Below are 16,222 nucleotides of genomic sequence, written 5' to 3' on the forward strand. Positions count from 1 at the left end.
TCTGTCTATCTATCTATCTCTATATATATCATCTGTCTGTCTTTTTTCTGTTGCTCAATCTATCTATCTATCTATCACTTGTCTGTCTATCTATCTATCTAATCTATCTGTCTGTCTTTTTTCTGTTGCTCCATCTATCTATCTATCTATCTATCTATCTATCTATCTATCACTTGTTCACACTCTCTCCGTTTAGAGGGAGCGTCGGTTAGAAGCCGAGCAGCAGCGTCTGGCTGAAGAGGAGCGTCTGAAGAACCAGATGACGGCACGCAGGGCTCGGGCAGAGGCAGCGAGGAAGCACCAGGAGCGTCTGGCCCAGCTCGACCGAGAGCAGGAGGAGAGAGAGCAGGCGGAGCGGAATGAGACACGGAGGAAAAAGGAGCTTCTGGAGCAGATGGAGAGAGAAAAACTGGAACCGGTCAACGACTCCGAAATGGTGGACAAGATGTTTGGATTCCTGGGCAATGCCAACTCCCTTCCCAACCTGGAGGGTGAAGCACCAGAAGGGTTTGAGGTACGGAACTTTGTAACTGTTGATCTCTGTAATTAATAACTTAACTTGCCTGGATTGCATGTTATCTTAGTTTGCTTTTGTTTGGATGCAACAGGATCTAGAGAATGTTCCGAGACAGTTTGAGGAAGTCATTAATGAGCCTCTACCTCTTCCTGACGATGAAGAGGAAGACCTATCAGAGTATAAGTTTGCAAAGTTTGCTGCAACCTACTTCCAAGGAAATGCCACACACGTGTATACACGGCGACCACTGAAACAACCTCTGCTGTTTCATGAGGATGAAGGAGATCAGCTAGTAAGCTTTTTTAATTTATTTAAAGCCGCAGTCCGTAACTTTTTTGGGTTAAAAATTATCCAAAATAATTTTTTTAGCAAGTACATAACCAGCCAGTGTTCAAAACTATCGGCTTGCCTTAGCTCGATTCAAAACGGTAAGACTGTAATAATGTTTTTAATTCCAGTGGTACTGGTGGATTTCCGCGGGAAATTCGAGCAAGTCTTTGCGTCATTACGTCACATCTGTACACATAAAGAAGGAGTCTCGGCTAGTAGGCGATATTGCGTGTGAGGATGTTGGAGGTGGAGATTTATAGCCTTTTCTCACAGCACTTGATATAATTAAACTTATCAATTTGATGGCGGATCCAGAAAGGTTCAAACGACAATCACCAGTGACAACTGGAGATTCACCCGCTGTAAAATGCAAAAGACTTCCAACTTCGGAGTGGCTACAGAAAAAAGAGACTGCAACCGGGCCCATGCGAAAACAAGGATAAATATCGGAAGGGCTTTAAATTTAGTAATGCAATGCTGATGTTGTTAACATGAACAATTTGAGAACAAAGAATAATTTGCACGGTTTGACGTGATATGATAAACGATCGTTAAATGTAATCAGCGCGATTTACTGCAATGCTTTTTTCCCCTTAGTTATTCAGAACAAAAGTGGATGTTACTTACTTGTTAAGAGGACATTTTCCAGTGAAAATTCTTATGTTGGTCATACACCGTTTCCACACCGGCGCGGTGACTGACAGCCGCACATTCTCCTCAAAACATTGGATTCATCCGCGCTGTGCCGTGCTGTGGCACAACCCACGTAAAGTTGATAATTCCGCGAATGACTGCAATTGCAGATTTCGAACAGAGGTGGCGACAAAGAGGAAAAACTACGGACTGCAGCTTTAAAGTTATTATTTATAATAATAATAATGTAGATTATTATATTTCAGTGTCTTTGCTTACAGGTTTACTGTATAATATTTAAGCTGTGTGGACCATATATTATGGTTCTTTTGTGTCTTTAGGCTGCTCTAGCTGTGTGGATCACTGTGTTGAGGTTTATGGGAGATCTCCCTGAACCCAAATACCATATCAGCATTAGTGACGGCACTGAGAAGATTCCAGTTATGACTAAAATCTATGAGACGTTGGGGAAGAGGACCTACAAAAGGGAGCTGCAGGCCCTTCAGGTGGATGAGGAGGTGAGACAAGTCAGGTGGTGGGTGCAGTGAAAATAAAAATCAATAGACACATCATCAATATCACTTATTTTTACATATACAAATATTATTTTATATTAAGTTGTATAAAAGTCCAGGTATTATGAACATGAATTAATAATTATTTATAAATTAACATTAACCTAGACTAGTACAAACTAAAAAAACATTGTTCTTCGTTAGTTAATGACATCCAAGACATATTAATGTAATGTAATGACATGATAATGTTAACAAAATCAATCCTTGCTGTAAAGTGTTATCGATGTGATGTATGAAAGTTTTCTTCATTGTTCCCAGAGTTCCACTACTGACATCCAGAAGAGGAACAGTGTACGGCATAAGCTGGTGTCCCTCACATTAAAGAAGAAAACAAAGATCACAGAGGAGGTCTATAGCAAAGAAACCATTACATTTCCTTATAATTGAAGTAATTTCTGTGCCTCTAGTGACACCAAACGCTAATGCATTATAAAAACTGTCTTCAAACACTCCCCCTGTCTGCCAGTCGAATAAATAGTCCTGACCCTGTATGGTATTGGTTGAAACGCTGCTGTTTGCCTGGTTGGAATCAACCTAATAATGGTTTACTTAGAGTTGTCTCTGCATACATTATCATTTAAAACTCTAGGGTCGGTAAGATTTTTTTATATATATTTGAAAGTTTTTTTTTATGCTCTCCAAGGCTACATTTAAAAATAATACCACATATTGTAAAATATTATTACAATTTAAAATATACTTTTTCTATTCTTATATATTTTAAATAGTAATTTATTTCTGAGATGGTAAAGCTGAATTTTCAGCATCATTACTCTAGTCTTCAGTGTCACATGATCCTTCGAAAATCATTCTAATATGTTGATTTACTGCTCAAGAAAATTTCATATTATTGGAAACAGTTGTGCTTTTTAATATTTTTTGTGGAAACTGTGATTAAAAAAAAGTTATTTGAAATAGAAATCTTTTGTAACATTAAAGATGTCTTTACTGTTTTACTGGGTTACTGTTTATCCCTGCTAAATAAAAGTAAACGGTAGTGTATAAAAGTGTATTCCTGCCTCTGTTAGGTGACCAGACGGCTCACAGACAGTGATTACAGTCTACAGGGAAACAGCATGCTGGAAGACCGACCCACCTCCAATTTAGAGAAGCTCCACTTCATCATTGGCAATGGCATTTTACGCCCTGCTCTCAGGTCATTACGTGGCAAATGCATTATTGTTGATGTGCTTGTGACTGTTGAACATACATTGTATCTGAATTGTATTGCATCTGGGTTTGTTTCCTCTCTCAGAGATGAGATCTACTGTCAGATCTGTAAACAGCTGAGCCAGAACACATCCAAAAGCAGCCATGCACGCGGCTGGATCCTGCTGTCCCTCTGTGTGGGCTGCTTTGCTCCTTCAGAAAAATTTGTCAAAGTAAAAAGAAAACACGTCATTTTTATTTTTACATTCGTCAGCAGGAAATAAGATGTGCTACATTTTTAATTATCCTAATGATCCTGAACCAAAAAAATTCATAACACTTCATCCCATTTCATGTGTCTTTATCTGTATTGTCTTTAGTATCTGCGGACATTCATTACCAGTGGGCCGCCTGGTTATGCACCTTATTGTGAGGAGAGACTGAGAAGAACGTTTGTGAATAAAACAAGGACTCAGCCTCCTTCTTGGCTTGAGCTGCAGGTATTTTATTAGGACCCACAAAAGCCATTAGAGATCGCTTTGGGAAAATGAATCGGAAAAAAATATGAGTAATTTGACTGGATTTCTTTTTCTTTCCTCCTCCAGGCCACTAAATCTAAGAAACCCATCATGTTACCGGTGACCTTTATGGACAGCACCACTAAGACCCTGCTGACTGACTCCGCCACCACAGCCGAAGAGCTCTGCAATGCTCTGTCTGACAAAATCGGCCTGAAGGATCGCTTTGGCTTCTCCTTATACATTGCTCTTTTTGATAAGGTGCATTAATGCACACTCAGACTTTTCACAGCCATTACTCCAATCTTCAGTGTCACATGATCCTTCAGAAATCATTCTAATATACTGATATCTCTCAAGAAATATTTAGAAAGTAACATTTTAAATGTGTTTACTGTCACTTATTTAATGCATTCTTCCTGAGTAAGAAGGATGCATTCAAAAACCAACAAAAAATGTACTGACCCCAAACTTTTGAATGTGTCCTCATATTCATATTTATTTGGTCATCCTCCTCAGGTTTCATCCCTGGGCAGTGGGAAGGATCATGTGATGGATGCCGTGTCACAGTGTGAGCAGTACGCTAAAGAGCAGGGTGCTCAGGAGCGCAACGCCCCCTGGAGGCTATTCTTCAGGAAGGAAATCTTCACGCCCTGGCACAACCCTGCCGAGGACAGCGTGGCCACTAACCTCATATACCAGCAAATCGTGCGCGGGGTCAAATTCGGAGAGTACCGCTGTGATAGGGTCAGAGCTGTTGTGTGCATATTTCACATTGCCTTATGTAAGTTAAATGACTTGCGTTAACCAAGCGTATGCATGTGCACTGTCATCTTAGGAGGAGGACCTGGCCGAGCTAGCCTCTCAGCAGTACTATGTGGACTATGGGTCAGAAGTTCTACCAGACCGTCTTCTGAGTCTTATTCCATCCTACATCCCGGACCGCGAAATTACTCCCTCCAAGACAGTGGAGAAATGGTCTCAAATGATCATAGCAACTCTCATAAAGGTATACATATATAGTTTCAACACATCATTTTTTTGTTGGGTTAATTGTAATTGTTTTGTACACCATTATATTATGTTATATTATATTAAAATAATTATATTATATTTAGTGCTGTCAGTCGATTAAAAAATTAACTAATTAATCGCAAATTTTTCTGTAATTAATCGCAACTATAATTATATGTTTTTAATATATTTTTATATTGTAATAATTTCATATTTAAACTCCAAATTAATGTAGAAACAGCATAAAGACAGTAGCCTATATTTTAAATATTTGTTTAATGGCGTCTGATGATAATGATTTCATAGTCAATATTAACCGTTAATTATAGGCACTCAGCATTACAGTATAATTGAAAGCTATGAATTTGAACATTTATTATACATTTAACTTTAAAAAATACAGCAACTTTTAATTTAAGTGAACTTAAAACAATCTTCACATAAACCCATTAAAAATGTTGCATTTACCTGTGCCCTTCAATATATCAAGGCAAATCTTTTTCTATAGGCCCAGTCTTGCCCTGTCAAAATGCACTAAAAAAATATTGTTTTTGTTGTTTTTGACCCTTGTAAAGAGTGCTTTGAGATTTTTAGGTAGGTCTAAGTGATAGGATATATACAGAAATTGAATAAAGTTCTAAAACACTTTGCAGCCTTCACTGCATAAATTATGAATTAAATATAGATTAATCCTTATTAAAGCTACAAAAGAGCAGTGAGTGAGTGACTTTCTCTTTTTCTTTTGTTCTTTGATTATCCTTGACGACAGACAGCAGCAGGTTTGTTAGCCTGCTGTCACTTTAAGACCTGACGCACATCACACAGATCTGACATGCATCCCATTCTCTCACAACTCGTTATGTTCATTTAAAACTTAATTTAACTCATTTAAGACTGTGCCTGAGAGGATACTCGACAAAACGGGCATTTTGGCATAATTTTGTATGTTTTTGTCCTTTCAAGCGCTGTCTGGTGTGGCTTTCTGTGCGCATAAGTCACATGTGTGTCACAGACTCGCGCACCAGTAAAATACGCATTCTCTTTTGTGTCTCATTGCGCCTGAATGGTTTAAAAGCATTTGTTTGAATAAGAGCATGATCATATAATGTAATGCTATAAAGTATGATGGGAAAAAAACGGATGCTGCGTTAAATATTTTTAACGTGTTAAACTGGAAAAAAATTAACCGCATGCGTTAACTCATTAATTTTGATAGCGATAATTATATTATGCAGTTTCCACTACTAGCATTTAATCAGTTATCTATTCATATTATAAGTATAATCAAACATACTGTGGCATGATTGAAATAATTAATATAATTTTAAAAATATGATATTTTGAAGTTAGAGTTAATAACAATAAATACTTTTGGTAGTTTTCATGGTTGTAATAGCATACTTATTAGGAATAATATTTTAAAAATAAGCCAAAGAAAAAACGACTAATCTGGGTTGATAATCTGAATATTTGGTGGTTCTACGATGTCTATGTGGTTAAAGCCCTAGTATTTCGAAAATGCTAATAACATTTTTTTTAACACAAAATTAAAAAAATCCTAACATTATACAGAATTTGTCACCACTTCCTGAGAATGGAATCACAATTACATGATAGAAAACTATAGATAACTAAACACATCTATTATTAACCTTTTCATTATAAGTAAACTTACAGAACTCCACTGTCAGCACATATCTGCGCCTAAGTCTTCATTACTGTCAGGCTGTGTCTGACTCACCTCGCGGTACGTTCTCAAGGTCGGCAGTCTCATTATCTTACAGCAGTACCTTCATTTCCACCCAGCACTAATATAATCTCATTAACTCTCTGATCTGAAGTGTGTGCATGGACGACCTTCTGCTGTCTGCCGTAATCAGGACCCTGAATGTTTGAGACATTTCTTTCAACCTCACTTAGTGGTCACTGTCTTGTTATGGATTTGTAGGTTAGGTCAGCACTGTCGTCTGTGTGCTAGCTCGTAGCGGTTGATGGGACTGAGCAGGTTGAGATTTGATTGACCATTCTTGTGAGACCATTAATCACATGTTTCTTCTCTCAGGGGTGAAGGCCGTTTTAATTACCCTTCTGCCTCTCATAGGCTAAAGTGATGGACATGAATGTTTAAAAATGCTGGGGATCAATTTTATGGATCGTCCTAGCTGTGTAGTAATGCATGAGTTTGTTACATTATCTGCTTATAAGCAGGTGACGAGAGCAACGGTAATCGCCTCTGAGGTAATCGCCGATATTGTGTTGCGCTGACTGAGAGCAAGATATTGACGATTGCATCTCCACAGGGAATCTACACGCAGAAGAAGTTTGACTCGCAGAGAGTGAAGGAAGAGGTGGTGGATTTCGCTCGATTTAAGTGGCCTTTGCTTTTTTCACGCTTCTATGAGGCCTTCAAATTTTCAGGTAAGACTTACAGAGAATAGTTCACCCAAAAATAGAACTCAAGTCAGTGAGTTGAATAGATCTGTCAGGATTGCGAACAAATCATTCAGACCAGTTTTGTGAACTGAATCATTGGTTCGAATTAAAAGATCTGACTCAGTTCATTCACAAATTGAATGTATGTCACTATCAAGACTTTAAGGAGAACTAGGGCAGATATATTTATATATTATTGTCAATATATTGTTATTTATAGTTTATAGTTGTTTATATAGTTTAGTTTTGTATCATTTACTGGTTATCTATTAAAATTATAATAGTTATCTATTAAATTTATAAGTATACAAATACGTTTTTACAAACATGCTATTACATGATGGAAATAATGTGGCATTTTAGGGTCTGTATTAAAAATAAAAATATCTTTTGGTAGTTTGCAAGGCTCTAATAGCATATTTTGTATTGAGAATAATATTTTAACAATTAGCCATTGAAAAAAAAAACACTTCTGGTTTGGCAATCTGAATATTTAGCGTTTCTCCAATGTCTATGGTGGTAGTGGTCCTGGTCCTTTGGGCTTGAGGTGGAAAAATGATAAAAATTAATTTCCTGAGAATGGGTTCACAATTATTTGATAGAAGAGTTTGTATTAACCTGTTCATTTCAAGTCCAGATATTAAGATGACTTAAATTTAAGTCTGTTCATAAGTTTTGAATATCAATGTCAATATAACAGACATTTTATATGAGCTTTATAAAGCTCCAGTCTCCATTCTTTGTAATTGCATGGGAAAAAAGTGACTGGTATGTTACTCCAAATTTCTTCATTTGTGTTCCATGGAAGAAATTCTTGTTGGGGGAATTATTCTATTAAGTTATTCTTTAAATCATATTTTAAATAACCATTTGGACATATTGATCTGATAAAGTGTGGTGAAGCTAAACCATTCTTTCTGGGGGGTTTTCACAGGGCCTAGTCTCCCAAAGAATGATGTTATAGTGGCAGTGAACTGGACTGGAGTCTACTTTGTAGATGAGCAGGAGCAGGTCCTTCTGGACCTTTCTTTCCCAGAGATCACTGCAGTCTCCAGCAGCAGGTGCAGTAGCCTATCGAACCAAACTTACTTCATTTTATGTAAGTGTTCTCTATAGTGAAATTGTTGGTCAAACTTGTGGATGCAGAGGTGGAAAGCTTCAAGGACAGAGCTTCACTCTGGCTACCATTAAAGGAGATGAGTACACCTTCACATCCAACAATGCCGAAGACATCCGTGACCTGGTTGTCACCTTTTTAGAGGGTCTGCGTTCCCGATCAAAGTTTGTGGTGGCCCTGATGGACAGCCATTACCCCGGTGAGCACACATTGACCATATAGGCAGCAGTTGAGTTTATAAGCACTGAATTTGATTAGACGGTCCGGCAAAAAACATCTTGTTTCTGTTTGTTTTCCCAGCTGGGCAAGACTCTTCGTTCCTGAGATTCTCAAAGGGAGATCTGATTTTTCTGGATGAGCAGAATGGAGAGCAGGTCATGACTTCAGGTTGGGCTCATGGGGTCAATGACAGAACCAAGAAGAGAGGCGACTTCCCTGCAGACAGTGTCTATGTGCTGCCCACTATCACCAGGCCACAGTATGATATTGTGGTCAGTGTTTTATTATTCAATACATTATTTGGACATTCTCAGAAAAAAGTGTGTACCTTATTTACCCCTAAATGATTCATAGTAGTACCTTAAAGAACGAACTGGTTTGACAATATTTAGAACAAAATTTGGCCAAAATGAAGCTCGTTTGGAGTCTGAAACAGCTTGCCAAAGAGAACTTTTTATTTCTTGTTCAGTCCATCAAGGTCAAACGCAAGTAAAAACATACTGAAGAGCTGCTTTATAGTAGAAATTAAAGTTGTGCTGCTTGCTTTAAACAATCTATTGTATAAAGTGATAAGTAAATAAATGTGACGTGACATTACTAGAGTGCCAAACTGCAGAGCTGATGCAAACATATCCACATCACTATGATCAGATGCTTTTTTCAGCTGTTGTTTTCTCGCCGCTATCATTTTTGTTGTGTTTATTTTGTTATTGAGAGGAAAAAGTGCACAGCTCATATTTACATATTTATCTAAACACCACTCCCAGTAGCATGGGTGGCATCACTAACAGTCTACCATTGCTCAGATATTTTTAATTTCTTTTAACAGCTAAGCAAAGAATGAAAAAGACCTTTGCCATAAGTATATTGGGTACATATTACTACCCTAAGGTGCTGACATGCTCCTTTTTGGAGTAGATAAGGTACAAAGTTGTCCCTTTTAAAGTTTTTTTTCTGCAATGTATTATAATTACCTTGGAAAACCAATATGCCACATATTTAAACTAAAGGAGGACTTGCGATTTTGAATAACCACTGGACCATCTCATTTCTGTTTCTTACAGACATTGATTACCATGTCACCAGACCAGCGTAAGGACTCCATAAAGTTGTCTGATCAGAATCTGTTGGAAAGTGGAGAGAAGGTTCAGCCGCACACTCTAGAGGAATTCTCCTACGATCACTTCAGGTGCTTGAACGCTCTTCAGAACCTTTCCACCCTTTGTTGTGTCCGAATGGAAAAGTACTGTTTTTAAAGTTGGGAAAAGGAAGTATAGTGCAAACAAAAAGGCTTATTATATTACTAAAAGCCAGGGTACGAGGGTCAGATACCAAACTATCAGTATCAACATCTTGCCAATAACATTGAAGGATTAATTAAACTCACAGCATGCTTTAAATGATCAATATCTTTTAAATATTAGCTGTATTGACTCACCACACCTATGATTGTATTTCATCATTTTGCACACTAATTTTTTGTTTAATTCTGGATTTATTACCTTTCTGGGTCCTTTCCATCCTCTAGACCCCCTTCGAAGTGCACACTGAGTCGTGTGATCATCAATAAAGGCAGAGGGAAGGATAAAATGTGGTGTTGCACCAGAGAACCGCTCAAACAGCCTTTGCTGAAAAAAGTCCTCAACCATGAAGAGCTGTCCCAGGATGCCTGCCAGGCTTTCATTAATATCCTTTACAGTTAATAGTATTACCTTTATAACATTTTGAATGTCTAACTGCAGTTCCCTCATTTTGACCCTTGACTCTGTCGTACCTATCATGAAGTACATGGGCGACTACCCCTCGAAGAGAAGCCGTTCGGTCAATGAGCTCACTGATCAGATCTTTGAGGGCGCTTTGAAGGCTGAACCTCTGAAGGACGAGATCTTCTGTCAGATCATCAAGCAACTGACCGAGAATCACGTTAAGTAGGTTTTTTCCAGCTAAAGCTGGCGCAGTGTACATTCAATGGATCTCATTCACGCAATTGGGTTTTATTGCTTATGTGCACAGAAAAAGCCAAATTAGGATAATACACGGCTGGAACTCTCCATAAAAGGGATTTAGCATATTATTATTATTGTAACTATTATTATTATACACTTTCTGGCCCAAAAAAAAGCTGCTGTTTGGATATACTGTAAATTGGCAAATGCTCAAGAGTCATTTAAGAGGTGGATCATTATTGCAGTGATTATTATGTTTCTAGCTTGTTATATGTTTGACAGCAGTTCTTCTAACCCTAATCGATGGTGTGTAACTTTTCATTTCTTAAACAACCATGGAAGACACATCATGGCCATATTCCAGGATGACAAAGCCAAGATTCATCAGACTCAAATTGTGAAAGAATGGCTGGGAATGAATAATCATTTTCAAACTTGAATTGGCAGCTCCTTAACCAGCTCCAGACCTTAAATTCATTGAAAGTCTTTGGGATGTGTGGAGTGCTTGACTCTTGCATCGTCAATACAAGATCTTGACCAAAAATTGATGCACCTCTTAATAACATTACAACATTTATTTCCACCTAGAGGTGCATCAATTTGCAAGCAAGAAACACAATAATCACAGCTATAATGATCTTATACTCTTAAGCATTTGCCTATTTAAATCCAAACAGCGACTTTTTTTTTTGGCCCGGCAGTGTATATTAAATATTTTAGGATTTAAAAAGTTATTTGAAAATATTTTTTAAATAATAGTATTATATTACTAATATTTGTATGTAACTGATATATATTTAAATATATATATATTTTATATATATATAATATATACTTTCATATTATTATTAAAACATAACATTTAAATATACTGTATATACAACAGCTTATTGTTATTAGTATAAATATACACATTTTAGAATTTAACAAATAGTTGTAATATATATATATATATATATATATATATATATAATTACAAATGATTTACATATATACATAATTTTTATTATATATCATTTTTATTTTTTTATATAAATATTATTTTATAAAATTATTATTATTAAAATTATAACCTGTTGATAATATTTTTGATAAAATATATAATTTGAGTTTAACACATCGCATGTTTCTAAGGTGACTTTTGCATATGTGTGATTTTATTTGAAATATTATCTTAAATATACTTGCAAACGTACTGATAAATTGACTCTGCATGAAAATATTTGCTCACTCATAGGTTACACTCAGTTAGTGAATGAGACCCATTACTGTGAAAACAATTAATGTGGCTGATAAATCTGTAACAGTCTGTCCACTAGTGGTTAGCCTGTAAATGACCAAAGCTGCTTTATTTTGTCAGCATTACTTGTTCTGTGTGTTCAGATACAGTGAGGAGAAGGGCTGGGAGCTGCTCTGGCTCTGCACTGGGCTTTTCCCTCCCAGTAACATGCTGCTTCCTCATGTCCAAAAGTTCCTGCAGTCCAAGAAACATCATCCAGTCGCGCCAGACTGCATGCAGAGACTGCAGAAAGCCTTGCGGTAACTCTAACAGCACATACAAACACTCATCTCGAATGTTGCATAGATTCCCTTCCAACAGTTTTCTCTTCACGGACAGAAATGGATCCAGAAAGTATCCTCCTCACCTTGTTGAAGTGGAAGCCATTCAGCACAAAACTACCCAGATCTTTCACAAAGTGTACTTCCCTGATGACACTGATGAGGTGAGTTTTTATGTTAACTCTAGGTGTGTGTCTGTTACCTGTACCGTACGTTGTTTCCAATCTCCTGTGGTGGTAATATTCTCTTTCTCTCTCTCATGCCCGGCTGTTTATTTATGCATGAGGAAACGGAGAGAACGCCCCGTTGTGCTCTGACCTCATTTGAATCCTCCATGCTCAGTTATGTGGTGCTGCAGGAGAAAACGGCATAAGATAGTTGTAGAGTGAATAGACTTAGAACTCCAGAGACTCGCATCTTTTTTTGGATTAAATATAGTTGAAATATTATGGCCTGCACTGTTTTATATAAAAAAAATATAAGTAGACATGGAATGTAATTCACAATGCAATATAACAAACACCAAATACATAGTTTAGCTACGTATATATGGATCAACGAGGATGGATGGATGGATGGCTGGATGTGCAATAGAAGCATTTACACAAGTGGTCTCAGGCTTTTGGTCCCCAAAATGAATTTCCCCCATAACCCATTGCCTGAAACAGTGTCTTTTATTTTCTACTATCCTTTTTCAAAGGCTTTTGAGGTTGAATCAAGCACAAAAGCCAAAGATTTCTGTCTGAACATCGCTGGCAGAATGATGCTCCAATCCTCTGAGGGCTTCAGCTTGTTTGTCAAAATTTCTGACAAGGTGAGGTTATAAAGGTGTCAAATGTCTGTTCAGATGAAATGAAGATGTTTTGTGGGAGGTTATGACACTAAATAACTCTTCTTTTTTTTTTTAGTTTTACAAAAATTTTACGTCACAGCTTTTTCCTCTCAAAACACAGCAGTTATTCATCAGTACCGAGTGTATTATTAATGTAGGATGTCTTATCAGTACTGGCTTAAATCGTTTCAGGTGATCAGTGTGCCAGAAGGAGATTTCTTCTTCGACTTTGTTCGACATCTGACAGACTGGATTAAAAAAGCCAGAGCTGTGAAAGATGGTGATTTATGTTTATTGTTCATAAAAATGATCAATATTTTGAGTGTAAAAACCATGAGAGGTGTTAATGCTTCTGTTCGTTCTGTAGGCACAGTGCCTTCACTGACCTATCAAGTGTTTTACATGAAGAAACTGTGGACCAACACCATTCCAGGCAAAGATCCCATGGCCGACTCCATTTTCCATTACTTCCAGGTGGAAATCTCTCTCTCTCTGTACTCAATCTGTGCATACAGGCTCACTTTCAAACATATCACACTCTTGCTTCCTCATAAACTCTTCTTCAGGAGCTCCCAAAGTACCTGCGTGGCTACCACAAGTGCTGTCTTGAAGAGGCTTTCCAGCTGGCTGCGCTGATTTACAGGGTGAGGTTTGAGGAGGACAAATCACAGTTTCTCAACTTCACCAAGATGCTGAAGGAGCTCGTTCCTCAGGACCTGATCCGTCAGCTCTCACCCGACGACTGGAAACGGGTGAGTGAGCAACACTGGTCCTACTTCAAACGTTCATTTATGACAAGGAAATGCTGTGAATGTGCATGTCTTTGTTTCTTCTGCAGCCTGTCGTCACATACTTCAATACCCATGCAGGGAAATCTCGAGAGGAAGCAAAACTGATGTTTCTAGAAATCATTTATAAGTGGCCAACTTTTGGATCTGCCTTTTTTGAAGTCAAGGCAAGTTTGTCACAATATGATGCAATGTTGATTTACCTAAATGTCGGGCAAACAAAATTACATTTTTCTCAATTATAGTATTTGATTTGTTATTTTTTGTAAAATAAACTACATCTGGCTTGATGATGTTTGATATTCGTCCACAGCAATCCTCAGATACAAATTTCCCAGAAGTCCTTTTGATAGCGATCAACAAACTTGGTGTTACTCTCATCGACCCGAAAACAAAGGTAGGTTTACACACTGCCCAGAATACTGTAAGTTAAATAAGCGGTATCTTTAATATATTGTCATTTTAGCCTAAAGTGGAAACTTTACTGCATACACTACTGTTCAAGTTTGGGGTCAGTAAGATTTTTTTTATGTTTTTGAAATGTCTTATGGTTTATTTGATTAAAAAGACAGTAAACACAACAATATTGTGAAATATTACAAATTAAAAGAACTGTTTTAAATTTGTATACATTTAGTTATATGATGGTAAAGCTGATTTTTCATCATCATTACTCCAGTCGTCAGTGTCACATGATCCTTCAGGAATCATTCTAATATGCCGATTTGGTGCTCAAGAAACATTTCTTCTTATTATCAATGTTGAACACTTATTATCAATTTTTTGACTGTCACTTTAAAACAATTTAATGAGTCTTGATTGTGTATTAATGTGTATTAATTCCTTTTTTTACTGAGCCCAAACTTTGGAATGGTTATTGTATGGAATTTAGTGTATTTTATTTTATCATTTTGCTCATTTAAATATTTATGTTAAACTTACGTTGCTGTGACAGAAAGCCAACTGCCATTTTTTCCTCATTTGCGTCAACAACAAAACTTTTATTATATACATTAGTAAAAATCTTTTGGATATTGTTTGAATGGCATTTACTCATTTGTCTGCAGGACATTTTGGGCACACATCCCTTCACCAAAATCTCTAACTGGAGTAGTGGACATACCTATTTTCACATTACCATTGGTAACCTGGTTAGAGGCAGCAAACTGCTGTGTGAGACATCACTGGTGAGTCAGTCATCCCTTACTTCAGTGCTTCCCAACCCTGTTCCTGGACACACACCAACAGAACACATTTCAAACTCTTCCTATCAAACACACCTGATTCAACTCATCTGTTGATCAATCTACTAATACGCTGATAAGGGAGACATCCAAAATGTGTATTGTTGGTGTGCCTCCAGGAACAGGGTTGGGAAACACTGCCTTACATATAATACTGTGGTGGTACCATGATACAGTGATGGTATCAGATGGTAATACCATGGTACTCTTGTGACAAATGCTCCAGCTATTCCATTATATTAGATTTATAATCATACTTTGCTGTGTGGTTAAATAATACAGTATTTTATCGTCTGACTATCCTCACTATTCACAGGGATACAAGATGGATGACCTTCTCACCTCTTACATCAGTCAGATGTTGACTACCATGACCAAGCAGCGCAGTTCACGTGGAAACCAGTAACACGAAAGGCTTGGAATAGGCAGTTTACAGACTTCTCACTGTTTCTTAGATCCATAATTTTGATACATGAGAATAAACTGAATCTGCTTTTAGTGTTGTTACTTTTTCATACTGGAGCCTTAATTGTAAATTGCAAGTTTAATTTATTTTATAGCATTTCTCTGTATTTTAATGTCAATGAAGGACATGTTTCATTGACAGTCAACAAACTTGTTGCCTTTAAGTTGTAGGCCCTCATATGGTTTTTACTCTGACACCAAATTAAAAGTCAGTTAAGTCAGATCAAGTTCCTGATTTCAGTTATTCAATTTGTGGATGATTTGCACATCTCATTTTGCCAATTAAATGCATTATAAAGATTTAGAAATGTTGCAGTATTTGGGTTTGCTTCTTAGCTTAAGACTTCAACACTTGGTTTTCATCCTAGTCATTTTAAAGCACTTTTATTGGTACATAAATGTCATTTTACTAAATCAATGACAGCAACATTTAATTCAGTCTAAAAAGATCCTCTCGTTACTTTTTCTGAATAGTATTTCTCTTCCTTTGTAAATCTTTGACCAGGTATTGTAGAGATATGTATTAAAATGTATTTTATAAATTAAATGATCAGTATATATATATATATATGGCCAGGCCATAATCATTATTTTTTCTGCACAATATATTTAGGTTGAATCTTTAAACACAGTTTTATTTATTTATTCTTTTTTATATATATGCATTAATTGGTAACACTTTACAATACGTTTTCATTAGTTAACATTAGTTACATTAGTTAACATGAACTAAGAATGAACAATACTTTTACAGCATTTATTATTCTTAGTTCATGTTGATTTACATTTAGTTAATGTTGATGTCATTTACTAATACACTATTAAAATCAAATGTATGTGTTAACATTAGTATAAATGAACAGTGAACTGAACTTACAA

The 16,222-nt window shown here is 36.7% G+C and overlaps 1 protein-coding gene across 2 annotated transcripts in view; it reads left to right on the plus strand.

Annotated features, from left to right (window-relative positions):
• Positions 1–15,902, plus strand: part of myo7ab (myosin VIIAb) — a 37,294-nt gene extending 21,392 nt beyond the window's left edge. For both annotated transcript variants that reach the window (XM_056262978.1, XM_056262979.1), the window contains 27 exons: positions 197–514; positions 609–809; positions 1,822–1,998; positions 2,317–2,406; positions 3,087–3,214; positions 3,314–3,440; positions 3,588–3,707; positions 3,813–3,986; positions 4,245–4,472; positions 4,564–4,734; positions 7,040–7,157; positions 8,107–8,233; positions 8,319–8,488; positions 8,590–8,780; positions 9,573–9,697; positions 10,037–10,194; positions 10,283–10,436; positions 11,838–11,993; positions 12,073–12,178; positions 12,715–12,828; positions 13,039–13,126; positions 13,214–13,320; positions 13,413–13,598; positions 13,685–13,801; positions 13,948–14,031; positions 14,702–14,821; positions 15,195–15,902. In XM_056262978.1, coding sequence (XP_056118953.1) covers positions 197–514; positions 609–809; positions 1,822–1,998; positions 2,317–2,406; positions 3,087–3,214; positions 3,314–3,440; positions 3,588–3,707; positions 3,813–3,986; positions 4,245–4,472; positions 4,564–4,734; positions 7,040–7,157; positions 8,107–8,233; positions 8,319–8,488; positions 8,590–8,780; positions 9,573–9,697; positions 10,037–10,194; positions 10,283–10,436; positions 11,838–11,993; positions 12,073–12,178; positions 12,715–12,828; positions 13,039–13,126; positions 13,214–13,320; positions 13,413–13,598; positions 13,685–13,801; positions 13,948–14,031; positions 14,702–14,821; positions 15,195–15,284 — 3,945 coding nt within the window. In that variant the 3' untranslated portion in view covers positions 15,285–15,902. The remainder of the gene's footprint in view (positions 1–196; positions 515–608; positions 810–1,821; positions 1,999–2,316; positions 2,407–3,086; positions 3,215–3,313; positions 3,441–3,587; positions 3,708–3,812; positions 3,987–4,244; positions 4,473–4,563; positions 4,735–7,039; positions 7,158–8,106; positions 8,234–8,318; positions 8,489–8,589; positions 8,781–9,572; positions 9,698–10,036; positions 10,195–10,282; positions 10,437–11,837; positions 11,994–12,072; positions 12,179–12,714; positions 12,829–13,038; positions 13,127–13,213; positions 13,321–13,412; positions 13,599–13,684; positions 13,802–13,947; positions 14,032–14,701; positions 14,822–15,194) is intronic.
• Positions 15,903–16,222: the final 320 nt, after the last annotated feature.

This window comes from Rhinichthys klamathensis, unplaced genomic scaffold (assembly GCF_029890125.1).
Source record: "Rhinichthys klamathensis goyatoka isolate OS25496 unplaced genomic scaffold, OSU_Roscu_1.1 h1tg000197l_1, whole genome shotgun sequence".
NCBI classification, from domain to species: Eukaryota; Metazoa; Chordata; class Actinopteri; order Cypriniformes; family Leuciscidae; genus Rhinichthys; species Rhinichthys klamathensis.